Source organism: Cupressus sempervirens, chromosome 3 (assembly GCF_028749045.1).
Source record: "Cupressus sempervirens isolate cs-2001-9-10 chromosome 3, ASM2874904v1, whole genome shotgun sequence".
Classification (NCBI taxonomy): Eukaryota; Viridiplantae; Streptophyta; class Pinopsida; order Cupressales; family Cupressaceae; genus Cupressus; species Cupressus sempervirens.
In genome coordinates, this window is record NC_143120.1 from 539,991,193 (window position 1) to 540,015,845 (window position 24,653).

At 34.5% G+C, this 24,653-nt stretch overlaps 1 protein-coding gene across 7 annotated transcripts in view; it reads right to left on the bottom strand.

Annotated features, from left to right (window-relative positions):
• LOC149567550 (Haloacid dehalogenase-like hydrolase (HAD) superfamily protein) overlaps positions 1–24,653 on the bottom strand; it is a 103,837-nt gene that overhangs the window by 17,502 nt on the left and 61,682 nt on the right. For 4 of the 7 annotated variants that reach the window (XM_089820763.1, XM_089820764.1, XM_089820765.1 and 1 more), the window contains 2 exons: positions 13,966–14,197; positions 13,260–13,324 (listed from right to left, as the gene is read on the bottom strand). In XM_089820763.1, coding sequence (XP_089676889.1) covers positions 13,260–13,324; positions 13,966–14,197 — 297 coding nt within the window. The remainder of the gene's footprint in view (positions 1–13,259; positions 13,325–13,965; positions 14,198–24,653) is intronic. The other 3 variants (XM_089820767.1, XM_089820768.1, XM_089820769.1) reach the window with 1 other exon arrangement.

Below are 24,653 nucleotides of genomic sequence, written 5' to 3' on the forward strand. Positions count from 1 at the left end.
ACAAGTATTCAGCTCATACACATGGTTGTATATCAGTATTGGCTTGTGCTATTGATGGCATTGATCCTGAATGTAGATGCATCTCAGGTCTGTACATTATGAATGTAAAATCTCAGTCATATGAACGGGAATTATCTGGAAGCAAACGTGACACAGCAGATAGCTTGTGACAAACCCTTTAAAGCAGTAAGATATGACCATAGTCACAAGATTATCAAGCTTGAGAAGTGTGGATAATGATGAACATAAATCACCCTGCGTACAGGCAGACAGCGCAACTTTGAACAGCAGATGGAGTTTATTACAGATACAGATTCAGATCTTGTAACAGGAGAGAAACAAACTGATGATGCAAAGACATTTATAGGATATCATGACTCTTCATTTACACTATAGAAGCATCATTCATGGTCTGTATCATAGGAAGAATACACTTACGTTTGAACTGTAATGAAACATAAAAAATGAATTGCAACATATCAACGAAAGATCTACTGAAACTAATAACAACAAAAACCATCACAAAGTTTACATGCTATAGCAGCGACTATCAGTAGCAAGGATATTTGATATGATGGGATCCACTCGTGTTCTAGTAAACTTGGAAGATCTTAAGCAAGCGGAAATAGCCGACAACAATACAACCAAAAGCCAGCCTGGACACACGTATAGCTTCATTTATGAGGAAGCAAATGAGGGCATGATGCGACGAGAAAGTAGTGGTATCAAGCACTACAGTTATTGCAGAACATAGCGTTCCAACACTATGACAATCACAAGGAAGATGTGACTACTGTGAATCCCTAGCCGTGGTGTCGTTCCTGAAGTTAGATTTATTTCAAAGGATGTTGAGGGAAGCTTTGTATGAGATAATATTATAACCAATGCCCAACGATGAATTGGCAGGCTTATTTTCACATCATTCACAGACTGTGCTGGAGTGCACACACCCGAGAGTTAGTGTCAGGAGGTAATTAACACCAAACCTCAAAGTCTCCTATTGCGATGTATCACACAGGAATAAAGTGGTGTTTGAACACTAACCAAGTCAATATGATAAATTTTCTAACTTACCAAAAATGCGATTATTAGGGATTAAAAAATATTAGATATGATATGTAAAGGAAAACTCATAGCCTTTCCTAAACGAAAGGACACCTTGTTTCATGTTTCCAAGCTATAAAGATGTAAAACTATCCATTGGAAAAGGCGGTAAGACATATTCAACATTGAACATCCATAATCTACAAGAAGTATTTTATATTATTTGTCTGGAGGAATAAGGGCTATAACATGACTTTGTAATATAAATTCAATTATTTTATTTTTATAATAAAATAAAATGTCTTGTTTATTTTTAATGGCATGGAGATTTAAACTGCAGATGAATCGTCCTTTGTAACTATTTTTTGGAATTCTATATACAATTTAAATGTTGGATAAGGGGGCATGGTCATTTAACATTTTTAATTCGATCATCACAGATATAGTGAAATATTAAATTGTTTATGTATATGTGTCCAGTTTGTCTCCCTACTAGAGGAGTTATAGTTTAATCTGGACTATTTAAGATTGCATATATATTTGATTTGTCGCATCTTGATTATTTAATTGTTAGCAGTATAAGTACGTACAATATTATAAAGTTGTATGTGAAAATCTTCACTAAAGTTGACTTATTGCCCGAATGAGTAGAGGCACTGGTCTTTTTATTATTGAAGTCAGAAAATCTATAACATCCTTTCTACAAGCATCAAACCCATTATTAACAAAACATTCAATTCAAGCACTCAGCATTCAGTTTTATTTTAATTGAGTTCAAGGACCTTGCTAGCCAAAGAACTCTCCAAAATCTTAAATTCACTTTAGAAAAGCTCTCAACCAAGTGATCAAGTTTGAGGATAAGGTCTACCCACCTAGGTGTAGCGAAGCCTAAAGTGCAGGGAAATCATGGTGATTCTCGTTCGTTGGCTAGAATTGATTGCAAAATCCTACCGGAGAAGTGGTAGGCTCTCGGATTTCCAATTTGCAGTTTTGGGAACCAACAAGAAGGACATCCCATACCCGTCACCCATCCCAAGGATGCACTGTTTCCGAAACTTGGTCGTTTTGGGTGGGAACGCGTCCCTAGATTATGTACCAGGAAAGTTTAAAGTGAGATGGTCGGGTCCTTATGAAGTCCGTAAAGTTTGGAAGAACAAGCGATAAAGTTGCGGACATTTGATGGGAAGGAGGTTCTAAATGAGATGAATCGGCTGAAGCTAAAGTGGTACCATGAACAACAAAGGAGGAATGACACAATTTCCTCGGAAACACCCCATGAGAGGTAAATTATAAATTTGTAAACAAAAGAAAAAAAGAAGAAAGAGGCGAACTCACCATCGTACAATGGCCACACTGAACGGGTGAATGTTATCAATGTGCCAGTGAATATTGTCACCATACAGTGGGACCACCATATGGAGATCCGAATACCATGTGATGGAAAAATATCATGTATGCGGCTCATTCATAAACAAATATATATACTCCTAAAGCCTACACATCACCGTGTAGTGATATTAGAGGGAACAAATAAAGTTTAAACTATCATGTCAAGAACACATAGTAACGTATGACATTTCTTGACAAATATAAGGAAAATACCTATGGTTAAAGAGCACAAGACGTTAATCAAAAAACCTACAGTGGAGAAAGGTATCAACAACAATGCCAAGCAAACCGTATGGTGAAGTCTTTGTGCCTATGACAATTGGAAAAATCCAATGTGATTATAGAGATTAAGCCTATGGTGAAAAGAAAAAGTGTCGTACAAAGACAAAGCAAACTGGCTGAAATTTTAAAAAAATATCAAACATGACCACTATAAGGGAAAGAGGTTGCAGGATGGTCCACAGTAAAGATAAGAAGTGAGAACCGCACATGAGGAAATAGGGTCGCACAGGGGTGACCGTAAATTGAAAGATAAGAACGGCGAAGGACAATGCAAGAGAGAATAGAACAAGAAGCAAAAGTAGAGAGGGTGACCATGCGGCAAACGAAACCACATAAGTTAGCTCAAGTGAAGCATAGTCATACAAGGAAACAAAAGGTACTTGCGTATGGCAAGAAAGGACCATGCGGCTTGGGATTTGCACAAGAGTGTACATCCCTAATTAAATTCTATTATCTTATAGTTAATTGCACAACACGACAAACAAAGTTGACAATTGATAGATGCAAGAACAAGAAAGGCAAATTGGAGAAATTGGTTAGCTACAACAGTGGTGTTACCGTCCATGAACAAAGGAACTACCATATTACCTTCCAAAGCACGAGCTGCAGGAAGAATCAACAATAGCAAAAACAAGAGAAAGAAGATAAGGCCAAAAGTTCATAATCAAATTGTGAAGGACAACTTGACGATAGATGCCATCATCTTCGAGGGTTTAAATGGGGTTGATTGTAGGAAGTGGTGGCTAGGTAACCCACATGACCATCCCATCAAAGAGAACTTGAGGTGAGTGCAAGTTTAGTGGGCTATTCAAATGCCCATTTTTTGTAATCAACACACATACCAACGACAATCCGTATTTGATTACCAACGACACCATATTACTATTCCCTTTGGTACATGGGAGTTTGCGAGAGTTTTTGGCATTTTGGGAGCCAATGGGAAAAAGATTGAGAAAGTGTAAAATATATCACTTAAAAATAAGGATACCCTCTTATAGCTGATGTGTAGAGATGACCTAACACCCATCCAACAGAATAGCCTAAAAAATGCAAGGGAGAGGCATGAAGAAGTCCTTTCTTTGTAAGGGCGAGAGGAAGGGCATCCTAGATGTTTTAAAGAGCTTTCTGACAGGAGCAAGTTGTATGTTAGACATCAACATAGCCGAAATAGAATTGAGGAATGGATTGAGGAATGGTATCGTATGTGATTAGGCCTCAGTGCAGGCGGACCGCATGGAGGAGTTTATGACATTGGAGCACCACACATTTTATATGTCACACCATGTCATCAAACTTTTTATTGAGGTTGTGCATATCCAAGTAGCTCCATACTTGCACCATCTAGTGTCATAGGGTAGTGTACATCTTGACAAGGCACCCATCTTCTATTGGTTGCATTTGGACATATTGGGACCAAACGAAAAAAGTGCAACCAAGAAAGAAATGTAAGAGGCAAGTGGTGGTGTCCAAGAATGAGTCTAATATGAACGGTGAGGAGGGTATTGACAGTGGATGGGAGGAGTCTGGAGACACATCACGAGTGAGTGAAGGTAGTTTCTACATGGTGGGAAAAGGTGAAAAGCACTTGATTTCTAGTCATTCGAGTCTGAGGGTGGTGTTGAAGGACCTTCAATAATGAGTATTGCTACATATTTTGCATTCATACAAGCCCTTCTCTCTGAAAGGAGTTTGTTGATTTGCCCTATCTCATCTAAGATACCAAGATTTGGCAAGTTGTGTGGTATATCATCTTGACACCCCCATGTACCATAATGGTGGAGCCTGTTGAAATGGATGTTGTTGAGGTGATTGAGGTGGCAGAGACAGGGTGGGGACAAAGGCCACAAGAGCCATTTAAATATTGATTTGAGAAGGCTCAATGTCAAATTGCAACAAAACTTTATGAGGATTCCCAAGCTCAAAACTATGCCTTGGAAATTTTCTATACTGAAATATAAGCAATGTTCTTAACACCTTCACCATCTTTGATTTTCTTGCATTGATATTTTTAACAAATCCAACAAGGACATGTCAAGGGATTGTGTAATTAAGATGTTAGTCAATACCACTATGAAGTCTGAGATGACCATGGATACCTGGCTCAACCATTTTCAACTTGCGTTCTTGGAACCTATTAGCCCCACAATCTATTCACCACAGCAATAGGTACCACCGTCTAACAAGATTGTGGACTTGCAGGTTGGACACTCACCTGTGAGAGAGCCAAAGCCACAAATGGATCCTGTTGTAGATGATTGTGAGGGATGTGTGGAACAAGTTGAGACACCTCTTCAGCAAATATCTAAGCCTCACAAGGAGATTCCTAGAGGGTCTAGCGACCTAGATCTCAACCAATATCTGCAAACATGGTGGCAGGTGCAAGGAGGATAGTGGCTTCAGTTCAGTTATGGACCCGTGAGGGGGTAGACTAGTAGGTTAAATGACTCAAGATTTTTCTCAATGCTTCGAGTCTTGGGTGTGACCTATCACTAAGACTCAAGATGTTGGAGGATTGGGGCCTCCCTAAGCATGCGAGAGAGAGTTGTAATCAGGCCTTATCACGAAGGGTCAAGCAAGTTTTCTGTGAAGGGTATGCTGAGTGGAGGACTCAATATGTGGCCCCATGAGCAAAAGCCCAACGACTGGCAGTGGTTGAAGCTCAAGAGGAGCCGACCACACACCTCCAGGAAGTAGAGGACCAACTAGCCCAGCGTAGAGATGAGATGACCAAGTATGAGGACCATATGGCTAAGAGGAATGCATTGTTGATTTAAGAGAGGGCTAAGCGGGCGATGGAGACATGCTTTGCTAGTGTTATGGAGTTGATGGATAAGAAAGATAAGGAGATTTTGGAAGTAGGCTACATGGTGAAGTCAACACAGGAATGGCAGATGGTCGCAGAGAGCAACCTAATGTTTCGAACTGAGTAGGTGTACAGGCTAAGAGAGAAGCTTGCAAATTCTAGACCATATCCTCCCTCATCAAGGATGCTTCCTCAACCTCCTTCTTGATCGCTTTCTTTGTATAGTTGGTTTTGTTTTCATTCCCATTTTGTTGTGCATAGTCAAGAGGCGACTTCCTTTTTTGGGAGGTATGATGTTGTCAGGTAATTAGGAGTTGTTATTAATTGTTAGTTGGTCAAAGGGGTAGGCAATTGGGGATGGTTGCAATGCTTGGCGCTTACACCCCTTCAACCCTTGTAAATGTTATGTACTACATTTGGCATAGTGATTATGGTTGTTGGCACTGTCATGTTGTCATGAGCCCAAATTAAAAGGATATATGAATATTCAAATAACATATTATATAATGATAATAATTAAGAATAATAATATTAAATTAAAATATATTATAATCTATTATTTAATAATGATATATTTGACAATATAAAAATAAACAATATACAAGATTATTGCATAATTGTAATGTAAATTATAATTATAATATTAATGAGTTAAATAAATTAAATAACAAATAAATATTTTGATTAATAATGATATCAAAATAATAATATTTTTATAAAGTAATATTACATAACCCCCTAATGATATATGACTAAAATGTTAATTCAATCTTAATGAATATTTTCGAACCATAAATCATTATAAGATCTACCAATTACATTAACACAATAATATGTTATTATTATCAAATAATAGAAGAATAATAAGCATAATAATAATTGATTATACTTAATAATAGGAAATAATATATTACATTCTCTATTACTCAAAACAACGAATATATATTAAAAAAAAACATTAAGAAAGGATGCATTAAATAATTAAATGACAATTAAGAATAAGGACATGACTATTCTGACCTCCTCATATAAATGAGTAGAAAACGTGATGAAGGTAGATCATCGGGCAGCAGACAAGAAAAAGCATACATCAGTTTCAGGTCGAAGACATGAAATATAATGAGGGAAACATGATAATAAATGTTCCTTGCAGACATAGCCAAAGGACCATCCACGTATGTGATCACCACCATTTGCTACCGGTACAATCAGAGTACAGGATATTAACAAAAGGTAGCCATAATAGAAAGAAAATACGCAGAGTATGGGAAGTTCATCAGCAGGCATACATCAAGCAGGAGCATCTGACTCAGCAGAAAATCTCCAATGAGCGGCAGACAGAGGAACCTGGATATAGATCTGGAATCATTGAAGGAAAGATATCGAGACACAGCCGGTGAAGAGATTGAACCATTTGGTACAATGAATTACGAGTTAGAGTCCTATACTATTTACTGTTTATTCAGTCAAGAAGATTGGCAGCTGTCAACCTCAGATACACAACAGCAACTGAGAAAGAATACACTGTGTTTTTCAGCAGCAACCTAAGTACCCTGTTGTGCACAATACAAGAGTCTCAAGAGTTTGAAAATTCTTGAAGCAAAGACTGACTTATGATACAGAGGTAATGATAGGGAACCTCAGCGATACATTATCATTAATATATAAAATGGCCTCGATAGAAACCAGAAGCATCTGGACATTTACGGCAGTGCTCAGTACCAAAAAAAGATATGAATACATTAGATCTCTATGTCCTACGTGTCCGAGACAATAAACAATAATGAGTTTGAAGGTCTACACAGATACATGACATCTGAATGGTATAATTGATGGCAATGACCAATAATACTTTCAAAAAGAGGGACATGGTGATACTATAAAAGGAACTCAATAATCATAATTTGATAATATTAAAAGAACCATAACAGTAAGGTTTTAAAATATTATTGAAGATAGGGCACTCTTGAAATAAAACATTATTGATTAAATATAATGAAATGTGAGTGAGTTTAGTTTGCAAATATTGTATGAAAGCAAAGACATGACCTTTAATTATGAAAAGTCACATCTTATATTGTATAGAATATAAATAAGAAATGTTTTGAAAAGAAAAGGGAGAAAAAGTGCGGAGATAGAAAAATAATAAGAAGAGAGACAGCAGAATAATAAAAACGAAAGACCCCCAAAATGGGTTCATTACACATGTTGCTATTGAGTGCTTCTTGTCATACATTGTAAAGAACATGATGAATTAATAAACAAGCAGTTGTGAGTTCTCTAACATATTATGTTCTGTTACATTTTATATTATTCTCATATGCACTAAACTAGTTATCCTACGGAGGAAACATGGGAGATAATAATTTTCATCTTTGAATCCAATGTTAAAAATCAAGAGGGTTTTTGTCCTCCAAGATTTCCAATGATGAAAACCCACTGGTAAAAATCAAGATGGTTTTTGTCCTCCAATATCTCCAATCATTTGAGGGTTTTGTCCTTGGTTGTAAAAATTGAAGATGCACAAATTTTTAAAAGAAAATTTACAAAATGATGATACATGATCAATAAATTCATGTCTCTCTTTAAGTTGCTTTCCAAATTGGGTCAAAGAATAAAATCTCTCCAAGAGTATTTAAAAATACTTTTTAATATTAATGTTTTAAGTTGCTTTTCCTTTTCTTAGTGTAATGATATCACTAAGTTGTCTCTTAAATTATAAATTAAATAACACAAATTAAACTATTTTTGTCAACCATTTTCTTGCTTTATCCTTTAGCTAATAGGAAATGAGGATAGGCTAGACATCTTCTATGTGTCACTGATTCTAAAAAGGGGGAATGAAGTGAGTTTTACCCTATAGCTTCATAGTGCTTTTAAATATGAGCACAGCTGGAGCTTATTTGACTTATTCGCACAAGAAAGCACACAAAGTTGACACAAAAGTGTCTACTGACCTCATCTTCATGCAATACAACCTATGCCTCTGCTCAAAATTGTGGCAGGCTTTGAAACTTAATTTAAATCAAAACCAAGTATGGTTCAAACTCCCATATTGAAGTAAGGCATGAGAAATATTTTATACAACTTGTGCAAGGGACCTCTTTCAGCTCACACTCTTCCAGATTGTTTTCCCACAATAGTTGTCATTTAGTTGTTAAACATGTGGAGTTGCCCTTGCCTTGGTATGTCCAATTTTATTGATACTGGTATTTTCTACGAGTAAAACAATTTTTAAATTTCTATCATCTTTCATGAAGAGGCTGGAGCAGGTGCTGCAACCAATCTCCCTTTGGAGCATTGTACTTCCTGAATGCTTTGTTCATAGATATCTACATTTTTGGCTTTTTGCTGATTATTGCCCTTTTCCGCTATGACACGCTAGGAAAACCAGTACTTCCCAGAATAAAATACTTCTTGAAACCCTGGTTGCTTGCCATCTGCACTCCTTGTTTTGGTCCCTAGATTCTATAAGATTTTCTAAAAACCTGGAAAAGCCGATTTGCTTCCTCCACCAGCTTTGATTCTGCAACTTCATCTAAACACTCTTTTAGAAATAAATGTTTGAACTTATTTATTCCCTACCTACATTGTACCTAGGATTTTCAGCACAAGTTAATGCATGGAGATGTCAGTACCCGTACAACTCAATTCATTGTTCTAGACAACACAGATACACTTGTGCTTCACTTTAGTACCTGCAATCTATGTCCATTCAAAACTTAGCTTTGAACTAAATACCCACACAACATTCCCAGCTGTGGATCTTGTACCTTGAATGTTCCCACATTGTTGTTCAATAGAAAATAATTAGTTTACAGCTATAAATGACAAATTTATGAATACTGTAGAATTGTTTGATTGTTTTGTTATATGGCTGGCCGCTGGATATCAAACAATTGTATGGTGGAGGATTTCGCAACTTATATGGTGGAGGATTCTTCAACATGTATGGTGGAGTGAGCTCTGCAAATTATATGGACTGTATAGATGTTGAAAGTGGACATCCATAGGGAGGGAAGGAGAATGTTTGGCTAGTATACAGTGCGAGGGAAATTGCAGGTTAGTGTATGGAGAGAGGAAAAGTTGTAGGCTAGCATTTGAGAAAATTTCTGAGATCATCATATGTAACAACTGTTGCAATGTTTACAAGGTTAAATGAAAGATGGACCACACAATGAAACTCACTTACCTTACATTAGGAGAATTTGTTCATAATTGTATGGATGGCATCAACATTGCAAGACATAACTCATACTAGTAATTTCCCTTTAAACAAGACATATTTATCTTGGAAAGTTTGAATTTAATTAATTTGGTAATCGGTGCAAAAATGGAGGTCATGCAAGCTAAATTAGCTTTTCACTGTGCGTTGAATATAATACTAAATTAGCACACACATCCACACACATATAATATATCAACTTAGCTAGATGATTCACTGATAATACTCATTAGAACTATCATAGTTTAAATGAAATCACAATTGGGCATTTAAAATCTTATACTATTGAGCGCATGAAACATGCATTGATTCTCCTAAAGGTCACTTGTTGCTACTATGCATAATAACTCAAAAGTTGCATTCTAATCCTAGATGTCTGCCAGTCAATGTTCTTGCAGAAAGAAACACATTAAGTTAGGGTCGTGCATGTGATTATTGTATTGATGGTTAGAATCTAAGTCAAAAGGTACAAATTCAAATTCAAGTTTGCCATTCATTAAATTCGAATGAAATTCGGCAAGGGTAAAAATTCAGAAAACAAAATTGACATTAAATATAAGTTATATATATTTATGTATTTTTAAATATTAGTAATATATCCACAAAATTGTCAAGATAGTTTAACATTGCTCAATAATTTAACTAAACAAATCAATATCTTTTAAAAATAAGAAAGTATTATATTAAATAACAGTATTATTTTAAATATCATAAAATTCAGATGAAGTTCAGAAAGGGTTAAAATTTGCTGAAATTTGAATCTCATGGATGAAATTCGACATATCTTGTGATTTAGGTTAGAATGATTGTCCAACCTAACTATATATGCATCCAGAAGTGTTGGTCATGTATTATGTTCATTTATGAATATATCTGTTAAGTTTAAGGTTTTTCATGTGTAGAACAAGTGGAAGTTTATTCCCTGCTTGTCTTCACCTATGGTCTCCAATGAGGCTAAAAGTACTTGGTTGCTATATAGGTATTAAAATGGATTGGATTGAGAAAAACTGAAGTCTTGATAAGGCAGATCACCTTTGACACCTCTTTTCTCTGCCCTATTGTCCAGCACCCTTGAAGATCATCTCTTTTTAAGTAAGATTTTTTGAGATTCCAAGCTCACCTTACATTCAGAACACCCGTGTTCTAGTGCTCTAGATGCACAAAGAATTCATAAGCATGCATAGAGGTGCATCATACATCCCTTAGCATCACTAAAACCAAAATATCTTTGACTGAAGACCTGTGGCTCAAATGCTAAACCATTTTTTTGCCTCATAGGATTTGGTGGAAAGAAGCAATGTGATTGCTATTGGTCAAACTCTGCTTACTTATGTCAGTATTCTGTAAGGTGGTGAACTTCTATTTTGGAGATCTGTGCATTAGTATTGTATGGGACTTGCGTTATGTATCAGGATTGTGCACTATATGTCAGCACCCTTATATTTGTGTGTTCTTTATGTCTGCATTCATCTTTTGGTCCTGTGTCATATAATGTTGATCTTAGGGCCCATTTGGTTGCAAGCATAGGAATGGAGAATAAGAATGCATATTGGGAATAGGAATGGCTATTCCAATAACAACTATATTTTGGAATGGGTATAAGCTCATTTTAGAGGCAAAATGAGAATATGTATTCCTATTCCCTATTCCAATTGACGAACCAAACAGGAAATAGAAAACGTATTCCAAATTTGCTATTCCTATTCCAGCAACCAAATGGACCCTTAATGTATTCAAGTTCATGTGTGTATTTACTATTTAGTGTTTAAAGTTATATGTTCTAAAGTGTTGAGAGTGCTTGTTTGTACTGGAATGAATCTTTAGTACGCTAATGTCGCTGGAAATGAGTGTTCTGAACTCTGTGCTATGCATTAGTGTTTTGAGATCTATGATTCACACATATGGTATGGATCAATCAAAGGAATGAATTAAGAAAAAGATAATCACTAGTTTTGTGATGTACCACACTCTTGGATTATGAATGGATACTCTATCGTCTTGACTAATGGATGGCGATGAAAACTACTTCCTCTAAAGTTGGGTTCAATACCTTTCCCGATCCACAACAAAGACTAGGACAGATCATGAAGTTTCCAAGAGAAGACTTGTTCTTGTTTCTTGTTACTCTGATAGAAATTTGTGAGACTCTACATGGATGTGGAATATTCGGCTCATGGCCAAAGATAGTCATGTGTATATAATATAATAATGAGGGGTTGTAGTTTTTGACCCATTGTATTATATGAGGAATTGAGTTGGATTTGATGATACTTCATTTTGCAATTATTATTCTACTCAGTAATTACATTTACTGCTCATATTTACATGCATGGTTGTGCATATTGATGTAATACATTTCATTAATGTGAAGAAAATTTTGTTGTCGCATGTTTGACGTTGCTATGTCTTAATTCTATACTTCCAAGTAATTTGCACCTCAAATTATCATGGATTTTAAATGCTATCATTTAACATTCACCTTTGAATACAATCCATAAGAACAGCAGCAATAAGAAAAGAATTAATATTCATGGAGGCTTCTGATTCATTTAAAATTGATAAGTAGAAGATATTTTCCACAGCGAATCAAATTGTGATATTGCTATCAGGATTTAACCGTGTAGTTTTTGAGTGAAACTCATTGACCCATGTTTCATGAGTAGTGATTCTAAGTGTTCCGTTTATTCTCATGAGAGATGGATTCGTGTGAATCAGTACTCATGAAACATGACTCAAAAACTAGGTTAAATCCTGATAGCAATATCACATTGTTTAAAATTACCAACCCAATCATTATGCAATCATTTTGCAATTATTAGTCTACTCAGTAATTATGTTTTACTGCTCATTGTGATATTTCATTTTACGTGCATGGTTGTGCATATTGATGTAATATATTTTTTAATGTGAAGAAAATTTTATTGCCGCATTTTTGAGTTTGTTATGTTTTAGTTTTATATTTTTCAAGTAATTTGCACCTAAAATTGTCAAGGATTTTAAATGCTATCATTTAACATCCACCTTTGAACACAATCCATAAGAGCAGCAGCAAGAAGAAAAGAATTTGTATTCATTTAAAATTACGAACCCAATCATTATGCAATCATCAAACTCTATCTCCTTCAAAAACAACAATATCAAACAAATGTATCTCACTTCCCTTCCTTTATGGCACAAACTCAGTCGGCAGAATTGTGCCATAAAGGAAGGGAAATGAGGGTTACATTTGTAGGATATTGTTGGTTTTGAAGAAGGTAGTGTTTGATGATAGCATATCACTAAATTTGTGCCATAAAATGTAATGTGCCTACAAAGTTATGTGTCCCACTTAAAATTTCACCACCTCGTATTCATAAATACTATAGTTACTGAATGCCTACATTTTTCCAAACAAGTGGTTGTTATTTACAAAAAACATAAAGGAAAATATATGCTAGGGGAAACAAATGCAATGAAAATAGAAGCCACTAGTTCCTGGCGCATGATGAAACTTATCATATTACAACATTTATTTACCTGGTCCGGCTTTCCCATCCATCTTACTTGGCCTCCCATTTTTTCGTATTTTGAGCCTAGAGCCCCTAAAAGAAATAATAAAATGGTATAAGCCTTGGATAAAGAAACAGAATACACCAAATGTCCTCTAGAATTTAAACATGATCTTATGGACTGTCTGATCCCTTAGAGCAAAATAGCTAATTTAAAAGTACAAAATCAGTTTTAAAATATAGAAAATAGCACTTTCAGTTTCAGATTACTTTCTTGGAATCTCATAATATTAATCATAGAAGTTAATGTAAGTACTAAGCAATTTGATTCCATAATTCCCCAGTAACACAGCACTCAACTAATTCATCAGTGAGGGAACAGTTCAGAGAAAACAAATGAAGTTTTTTGCCAGCTTTGTCATTGAATTTATGAAGACATGCCCATAAGCCACTACACAAGGTCCATTAAATATCTAACTAACTAGAGTTGATTATTCTCAATTTTATTACAGATCATTTAGAAGAAGCGTCTGAATGGGATTTAGCAAAATCTCATTCCTCAAATATAAGATCCCATTCAAGGAAAGTTCATCTCAAGCATCCATTAGAAGATGTATATTTTTTAGTAGGATTAAATGGAGTATGCCTCTCTAGAATGATATCCGATTTTAAATTTGTTATAAATGATGACTTTACCAACTGGAATACAGGTGTCTTTAATAAGAATGTGTTACTATTTATTGTACCAGGCATAACACGCAAGGCCCTTGCCTCAACAGTAACAAGATCTGGATTGGCAATTATCATTGGAATTCTCTTTTCCACGGCATGCTCCAAGATCTTCTCCAACTCATCCAGTTTCATTGGCTTAACACCACAATTATTTGCAAGTCCAATTGCTTCAGTACCATGAGCCAGAATAAAATCAGCAGCTTCAAGATGCTCCACAATCTGTAAATCCAGGCCCTGTGACAACAAACTGCTAACTTAACAGATTTTACAATGAAACTACAAATGAATATCCCATTTCAAATTTCATCATATTACTCTTATTGGAGTTTAAGATGTCTCTTAGACTGAGACTTTATTTTGGTGCTGCAATAAAAATAGAATACAGAAGAATAAAATGGCCATACAAATTGACAAGACATAGATATCATGATGTATCCCAGACTAAAAACAAAAAACAGATTCAGGTTTGCCATGATTGAACTTCAATGAATACTCATAGTTTCATTTAAACAATATATATATATAAGAGGTACAAGTTCCCATCACTTAGCACCAAACCCAAGGTCCATATAGTTTACCACTACTAATATAACTGCCGCAATTGAATCATTCACCAACATGAATAAACAGTAGAGAACTTACAAGAGCACCAAATCAAAATCATATGGCCATGGCCATCTACTGTTTAACACAAAAACATAAATATTTAGCTGCTAGTGTGATTGCCCCATCAAAGCATCAAATCTTGTACATTCATTCAAGACAATTGTACAGATGGCTTACACAAATTTGAGATAAACTCTGTACAGAAACATATATAAAGGGAAATAATTATGTCCCCTTTCAAACAAAAATTGAATCTATAACCATAATTGCAGGGCATGAATTAGCACCCTTTCCAAAGAAACATTGGCTCTCTATCCTTAATCCTGGGATCTGCACCAGTGATGTGAGCTATTCAAAAGATAATAGAGTAAGTCTTATTTAGTAACTTCTATATAAGATATATACTTCATTTGAGACTCCTTAAAATTAACAAAATACAAACATGGAGTAATAACAAAATTAAGACTTTAGAATGGCAAAGTTTTATGAAGGGTTGTAATGGTTGGCTTTCTACAAGTTGTCATTCTCATGCACATTTAAATAACTGCAAGTGAGACATTCACCTCATTCGAGACTCCCTATGTAAAAATTACGGAAATAAAATTTTAAGATGGAAGAGGAGAATGAAAGGTCATGATGGTTGGCTTTCTGCAGGCATTGTCATTCTTGTGCAGTATAAATTTCAAATTTGAAAAACTACTAAAATGTCTATAGACACCCACTTTGATTTCCTCTTCTTTCAATAAAATTTGTCTACCTGACCTAAGGTTGAGAGACCACCTGTGCTGAATTCAGGTGGCATTAAAGCAATTGGATTGACTTCTAGGCATTGTGAGGATAAAGCATATTTGAATTAAGAACTTTCTTTAAGATGTTACTGGCATTAACCTTTTCTTTCAAAGAACAAACTTGAGTTGCACATGTATGAATCAACACCATTTGAAATAACCATTGTTCAAATGTTTACAGAATTGTTGCATTGAGAAAAAAATTGAAAATGTTGCTTCGTTGAAGTATGGAGGAGAAAGGACATGAAATGCCGCAAAGCCATAAAGTCGTGAGCAAGAGTGGCAGCATCCAAAACATGGTGCAGAAATAAAAAGAAAGGGGCAGCCAGTGAGGGAAGCCCAAAAAATAAAAACAAACAAAAGGAAGTGTTGGTTCCCAAAATCACAGATTGGAATCCTACGAGTCTTGCCAACTCAATGCTGAGATATCCAACTGGTTATGGCCAACTTGACAGAACTGAATAATATAATCCAAGTTCCTTGCGCTTTTGGCTCTGCAAGGCCAACGCGGGTGTACCTAATCTTGAATAAATCACTTAAATCCAAGATCCTTATAGTAGATCAATTAGAATACAAATCCAATGAAAGTTTTCCTAACGAACTTTAAGCTTGCAAATTATGAATTAATAACAAAAGTAAATGATTGTAAAAATGTGAGAATGTTCTAAATAAAAATTATTATTATAGATGATTGCAACAAATGAATATATTAATTCTTCAAAGGAAAGCTATGAAATAATTGCCAACATATGAATTATGAATTATGAATAACATAAAGACTACTACAAAAATTAAATGAGCGATAGAGTCAATATTATAAGTTTAAAACGTACAACTTTATAAAATTCTACGGACATCAATTATAAACAATTTAGTAATCAAGGCGCAACGGATCAAATATACGAATGCAATTTTAAAATAGTCTAGAATGAATTTTAACTCCTGTGGTTTGGAGACAAACTAGACATAGATTCGGAAACAATTAAATATTTCTCAATATCTATGATGTTCGATTTTAAAATGCTATAATTGATCTTGTCCACTTGTCTATCATATAAATTATTTATAAAATAAAATTTTAAAATTATAAAGGACGAAACTATATAATATTTCAACTCCAAAGCATCATGAAAATAAAATAAATAAATATTTATTACTGATCATGCGGGAAATAAAATTGCACTGGAGACACTCCTTATGGATGATCTATCCAATACAGTTTGACTCCAAAATCGCATCTAAATATATTTATTAAATAATCCGGAATTCACAGGCTTAGTTCAAAAATTCATTCCTTTACCAATGAAAAAATATAATATATCAAATGTGCAATGAAAGCTTGAGTATAAATTTTTAGGAAATTGTATATCAATATATATTGTCTTTTTTTTTTACATCTCGTGTTTATAACCAATGAAAGGGTATGTAACCCTTCCAAAACAATGCACTCCTTTGAAACTAATAACTGACTATTCTAATGTTGCTTGGATTTAATAGTAAAAACCGAGGAGTTAGTTATGTAGTTTTATGCTTTGTCAATGATAATGAATTCTTTGAAACTTTTATGCCCGACAACACACATAGCCTTCATATACACTTGTGACTTGTTTTCAATTCCTCCTGTGAGGCTCTCAATTCACAATTGAGCATGTTGAGAGTCCCATATTCTTCATCCGTGCAAATCCTTTCTCCTCCGCACTTTGATTTTGTAACATTTGCCTTCGAAAATCTCATCCTTTGTTCCCTGAACGCTCATGAGCCTACAACAAAATTAAAAAACGTATCAGACATTGAAATCGATGGTGGATGGTCAATGACTCAAGGGTCTTTTTAGTTTCCTCTGGGTGAAAATCTAACTATCATGAATCTCTTGATAATCGTTTTTCCCATACTCCACTGGACGTTCACTAAAGACGTGGCTCTATATGCGATGCATATTATTCTCTTAAGCTCTTAGTTTTTTGCATATATTAAACTTCACAATGTTGTTGAGGGTAATTATCTTCTTTTTTTTGTTTTGTAATGATATTGCTACTCTGTATGATATTGCCCAGTCAAATACATCCATACAATCCTTCATCACGCTCAAAGAATATTCAAATTTATATGCTTATTGAAAAATAAACCTATTCCATTTTTTGTGTTGAAATGTATTGCTGACATCACATACTTTATCAAGAATACATGTTTAATTTGGTTGCATTGGAAATTTTCTTCAAATGATGGATTCAAGAATACAGAGAAATCAGACATATCTTCATCAGCATTATCTTCTGAAATTTCTCCTTGTTGATACACCATATGCTGCTCTATTTCATCTCCACTATCTAATTCTTCGTAATGATCATTTCCATCAAGTGCCTCTTGAATATAATTTGATCCTTCAACCTGTTTACCATGGTGGAATGAGAAAAAATTTGGACCATTTCTTTCAACATGTTTATGATATTCCAAATCTAACGAGGCTGAAATTTCTTCCACGTTGAGAGAATCATTCTCTTCATTTCTACATTTATCGTCATTTGTGGGCATATAAGTATCATCATGGGCTGATTCTCCTTCAAAATGTTCAAAAAATTTATCTCCATTTAAATCTAAAACTTCACTTTACTCATGTTATTTCAGTCTTGCATTCATTCTCCTCTGCAACCAGCTCATTGTCCATAAGTTTGAGACATTAAGAAACTGATTATCATACAAGAGACCTAGACCTCGCATTTTGTTGAGACGATCAAAGGATGGAGGTTTGCATTCCGAAGATATTTCTTGATAGGCATTAAACATCCTCATTAAGAACTCCACTGGAGATTCTTCTTCTTGTTTTTCTAAGTTCAAATATGTATCCAAAGGAGATATATACCTCGGACTTTCATCCAATATTTGGAATAGAAGCTTCAAATCAGGGTCATATGGCAAGATTCCCAACTCACGAAATTTTCTTATCAATTCCTTGCGTGAAGCCATGATGTCTGAAGGTGCCCCCTGAAATATATTCACCATCCCTATAAACAAATGTGCTGATGTCTCGCCTTCATATTTCTCTAAATTGAAAAAGTCAAATGGGTTTATATGTGCTTCCTCCATGGTGTAACATTGATCTACTTCCTAATCATAGTACATATTCTCCATGTTAGGTAATCAAATCATTTCCTTCTGAGTCTTCTCCCACAGCAAAGCTACCAACTGAAATTCTTTTAAATAGTCGCCACCTCTTTCGAGGAATATATTGATTTGTTGATCTTTCGGGTTCTTTCTTCCAACAAACTATGCTTCCAAACAAATTGTTACAACTACTTTTTGATTCTGATCTACGAAATCTATAATTCTAGGGAACTGCACATCACTTGTTGTCAACAACTCTCCCTAGTAGACTCGCCAATCTGTTGGATCCCAAAATTGCAAATTGGAAATCCAAGAGCCTGTCACTTCTCTGATAGGATTCCACAATCAATTTTAGCCAACGAACGAAAATCACCTTGATTCCCCTACACTTCAAGTTCCATTACACCTAGGCGGGTAGACCTTCTCCTCGAACCTGATTACTTGGTTCAAAGCTTTTCTAAAGTGAATTTAAGCTTTGGAGTTCTCCGGCTAGCAAGGTACTTGAACTCAATTAAAATGAAATTAAATGTTGAGTGTTTAAAATGAATTGTATAGGGTTCTAACAATGGGTCTAATTCTTGTAAGGAAGTTATAGATTTTCTGACTTCAATAATAAAAAGACTCAATGCCTCTCCTCATTCGAGCGATAGATTTAACTTCAGTGAAGATTTTCACATACAGCTTTATAAATTCTATGCACTTATACTGTCAATAACTAAATAATCAAGATGCAATAGATCAAATGTGTATGCAATCTTAAATTAGTCCAAATTGAATTTTAGCTCCTCTAGTAGGGAGACAAACTGGACACAGATATGGAATCAATTTGATAATTCACAATATTTGTGATGATCACATTCAAGATGCTAAATGACCATGTCCACTTTTCTGATATTTAAATTGTATACAGAATTTGAAAAATGATTATAAAGGACAAATCATCTGTAGTTTAATTCTACATGCCTTTAATAATAAACAAAGGATATTTTGTTTTATTATTAAAATAAAATAAATGAATTTATATTGCAAGTCATATTTAAGCCCTTATTCCTCCTTACAAAAATATATCTTTGTATAAATGCTTTCAATGTCGGAATATGTCTTGCTTAAAAATTATTCATTTATCTTTTATATCCTCCTCATAAGAGAGCATGACTTTTCAAGTAAAGGTTATGACTTTTCAGATTATAGATTGTATCTTCTCTAACTATAACTAACGACGTTAAGCCTATCTCTGTCTTAAGATTTATTTAACAAATCTTTGTCCATTGTTGATTTAATCATTTTAAAAAGAAAATGATAATATTGGTAGTCTATGATTTCAGAGGTTTCGATATGAATGGCATGGTCTTGCTTATTGTTTGATCTCCAACTCTCGACAACATTGGTATGGTTTTATTAATAATAGATTTGGTTGTTTGTTCAAACATAGTCCACCACTATAGATGCTGCTCGTCGATGGGTCAAGTGCTTCGTACGCAAGTTGGAAGCCTTCTCACATATATTACCTTAAGCCCTTCTACATTTAACGTCAACATGATACACTTGGCTCATATATATTGGGATATTTATCAATGCTGGTTATCATTCTTTACTCCTTTTTACAGCAGGCTATTTCCATTTATTTCAATGATCTCTCTGACTCCGTATAAAGTCTGTGAATGTTGTTCCTGCATATACTTTTACCAGCATCGTGGCTTGCATCTTTCTTGTGTAGAAACCATTATTTGACACAGGTTTTTGTAAAAATCATTAGATGATCACCATATGTTCTCCTTATTGCTTAACATTATCTTGCACGAGCTTCACAAGATTGCACTTTCATTTGTCTATTAATATCACTGGAGATGGGATTTCACATTTTGCAAATGAGTGGAGTCTCATTGCCATGTAACTCTAAACATAGATTGCGATTCACTGTCTTCAATGTCTGAAACTGTTAAAGATGTTCCTTCTGCATTCACTCCAAAAAAAGCTACATTGTGAATGGTGAAACGTAGATAGCTTCAAAAGGTCAATGATTGGACATGATAAGCTGGTACAAAGAACTGACTCCTTTCCTGAAGCATTTCCTACTGGCTAAACCATTGTCTGATTCTAAAGGAGCTATATGTTCACCATTTAGTTTAATGAATCGCTACTAAGGAATGGAGATTGTCTTCATACTTGACGATTCCTTTATTTTGGGTGCTTCAAATGTCTTTTGCTGGGTGTAGAGTTTGTGTGTAGGTTGGGAGAAGCTCACAAAAACGTCTGGAACTGTATTTCTGGAGTTAAATTGGTTCCTTAATTAGCCACAGCAGTATAGAAAGACAGTCTGGAAGCTTTGCTTTGTAGACTTGATGATTTGTATCAAAAACAAACAAGCACCTCTTATCCCCTTCAAAATAACCAAATTGAATGTAGCAAAATAGATTCCTTAATACTGTTCATGATTTCCAGCAGACGGTAGTATATTTTCATTTAGGTATATATAATGAGATGTCCAAAAATGACCTTCTCAGGCATCCTCTTGTTTTCAAGATTATCAATTCTAACTTTACGAACATGGTCTTGATCTCAATACAGAGGATTGAATAAGGGTTTATCAAATAAGCATGTGATCTTCAACCTTATTGTTCTTCATTCAATATGATTATTTTCTAGTTGTGTGTGCTCCAAGAATGAGATGGGACTATCGGTTATATGTCTGTCCATTATGTTTTTATATATACCCATCATTTATATTTCTCACTTTGGCATGGTATTTGGGACTCTAAATTTTGAGAGTTCCATCATGACATTCTGTCAAACACTTTGCATGAAACCTCTATCTCATTGTCCTTTATTTTCAGTTTGTATTTGCTTGCTTGAAATGGTTTTAAGCGATGTTCAAATGCTTGCAAATTAACACTAGAATGACTAAGTGAAAAACTCGGTGCAAAGGCAAATTCTTTTGGTTTTTTCAAATGCATATATAAGAAATTCACATGTAAAATTGTGCACCTATAGGCAACTGTCATTTTCACAAACACTTAGCATGAAGACTATATGCTTATCATTTTGAGCATTACAACATGAGGCATGAAACTTATAATTCCATTAAATGAATGCAATAATCACAATGCCACTATCAACATGCAACATATAGTTATTTTTAGAAGTAGATATATAAAAAGCCTGAATGATGCAAATGGCATTGGCTGCCTTAGATATGATGAATGAGCCTCTCTATGTCAAACACCATCTTCACAAATAATGATCGCAGCTTCCTTGGCAAAGAACGCGGCCCACTATAAATCCCTCAAAGCAGCCTTTTAACTTCAGACACAGCCTGTTATGTGATTGTGGCCCTTCCTAGACTCCAACGCAGCCTTCATAGATGTCCAAATCTGTTTTAGAATATGCTAAAGTTGCCTTAGTATATGGCAGTGATTCAGAATGCAAACCCTAATGTTCAGCACTTACAAATTTCAGATTTCTTCCTTGATCAATTCTGGTTAGAAAAATCCTTCGATTCTCAGCAGCAGAATAGGCACAATTCATTGGCATGATTAACCAATTCAAAGTGCAAAGTCTGAAAGAATTTACAGTTCTCTCAACAACGAACATCAAACTCTTTTGAACCCTTGAAGAACTCCAAACTCACAAATGAATAAGCAAATGGGATGAACAAAACAAATATAGAAGCTTGCCTGTATAATAATTAAGGCCAAATTCTTCTTCAACATACCAACAGCTAATAGCTTCTTCCATACACTTTTCACTTAAATGCAAACTTTGTTTTTTGGTTGAATATTTGAAAACACTCCATGTACTTTTTAATTATTACCTTGGCATATGCTTCCATGAATTAATTAAATAAATAGCCCCTTACAATGATGACTCAACCCTCAAGTGAAATTATAAAGTTAAATTATAACTTTATAATCATTTAATGATTTAATAATAATCAAGTCACTAAAATAAGAATAACTCCCAAAATACTTATCATTTTAACATACCATCTGAAAAATGAATCACACCTATTACTTCCCTACATGACCAAATGCACTTTTTGAAAATAGAAAAGGTCCATCTCAATCATCACCAACCTTGCCGTAAATAGTAAGTACGTGAAACTAAGCTAAAACAAAGTCCAATTTGAGCCAAACGAAGACCAAACTGGAATGCACCGAAGACTCTCTATCCACAATAATTCGCACAAGGATCACAATAATAGGCTGTGCTAGCAAAAATGGGGACATTACATTATTTTTCCCTCAAGTGATAAAATTGTGGAAATGCCACATGTCATGAAGGTTTTCGTTGTTTCAAAGGCTTTAAGAAACTTGAATACAATGAGAGGGTGATGAGGAATTGAATCTAACTCTTAATTGTGTTGACTTAGATGGTATTGTTCTTGTTAATTAGATGGTATTGTAGGTAAAACAAAGCCAAAGCAAATCTCTAGATTAGGCACCTTGTATAGTATGTGGCCATGGAAGTGGCATTGTAATTCATTGTGGATGAAGTGACATTAAACCAAATGTTAGACTTTGATGATTTTGATGAAGATCAATATCAAGATTATTAAATAATTGATATTGATTGTGATTTTCATTGTGTATTGACGTTTGACAAATCATTGAATTGTGAACTTATGAGTATTTTCATTTTTACAAATTATGAGTTATTTAAAAAAACATTAGCATTGACATATTGGCAATTATGAGCATAATTGTTATATATTATGAGATTTTAAAACATCTAATGTGTATATACATAAGATGATACGACTATGATGAAAGCCAACCTATATGCATTTAGAACATGACCAAAAGTTTAAATCAAACCAATAAAGACTGAAATGGGATCCTTCAAATAGGTTAGATTATAGTTCAAAAACACAAATTGGCATAAAATCAGCAGGCCAAAATTTTGAACTGGACTTGAGACTTAGGAAACACACAAGTTTTTAAAATTACATAAATTCATAAAATAGACTTAAATAGCATATTGAATATTGAACTTAGAAACATAGGCACTTATTCCATCCGCCTTAGAATAAAAAGGACTACAATGCACATTGCATGCCACGTACTCGAATTCTAGGAACCTTGGAGATATAAGGAAGATGCTTTCAATAAAACTAAGGGATTGTTTGAAAGGTTATTTTTACCTTTCCGCTTGACCAATGCACCGACTACATTCATGCACCTAATCATGACATTATATTAAACTTTTACCAACTCCTTTGCCACGATTTACTTGAATGATATTATCAAATTGAACAAGATTTAAGAGGAGCATGTACAACACATCGTACCTATCTTAACCACATTGTGTCAACACAAATTGGAAGCTCATTCAAGAAAATGTACACTATAAGTATATAACGTACACCATTCAGATAGATTCAACATTTAGGCTTCATCATTGACTAGGTTGTAATGTCCCTTTTTTGGAGCAAGAAAATAACACCTATTGGAAGCATTTGGATCAAGGTTGCCTACATAAAAGATAATCAGCAATTGATCAATCAAGTTTAGGACCAAGGTATGTGAAGCAATATATCTTACAAAATTATAGAAAAAATCATAAATCTAAACAGATAGAATAATTGTCTCAAAGATAGGACAAAGAATGCTCGACAAAGTATCTCTTTTTGAAGGCTTGTTAGTGTCTAAAGACCATACAGAAAGAATTATTAGGGTTGGACTCATTAAAGAAATTGAGGAAAACTATATTTTTTAGTAGACAATATTGTGTTAAATGCACAAGACAACTGAGAGGGGGGCGAATCAATTGTCCATAAAAACTTAAAAATCTTCTCTTGAATCAAATCCACAAAAACTTTTTTCAATCCTTAATAACAAAATAATGTAAACATGAAAGGAACAAGTGAGAATCAAGAATCACAACACCCCATACACATTGAGATGCCAGATTTATGTGGAAACGAAGAAGATAAATTCTCAATTATACAACATTTGTTAAGATGACACCAATTAAGGTAATATTTACACAGAATGCTAAATGCAAGAAAAGGCTCACTACTTGAAAGAAAGCTCAATTTCGGAGGGCTCACTGCCCAAATGGTAAAGAGTAAAAGAAGAAAGATCCATCACTAGTTCACCTCTACAATTTGACTAAAATATGTGAAGATATCTTATGATCACTACACCTAGTAGGTAAAACATGAAAGTCTACACTGCATGTTGTGACACTTCACA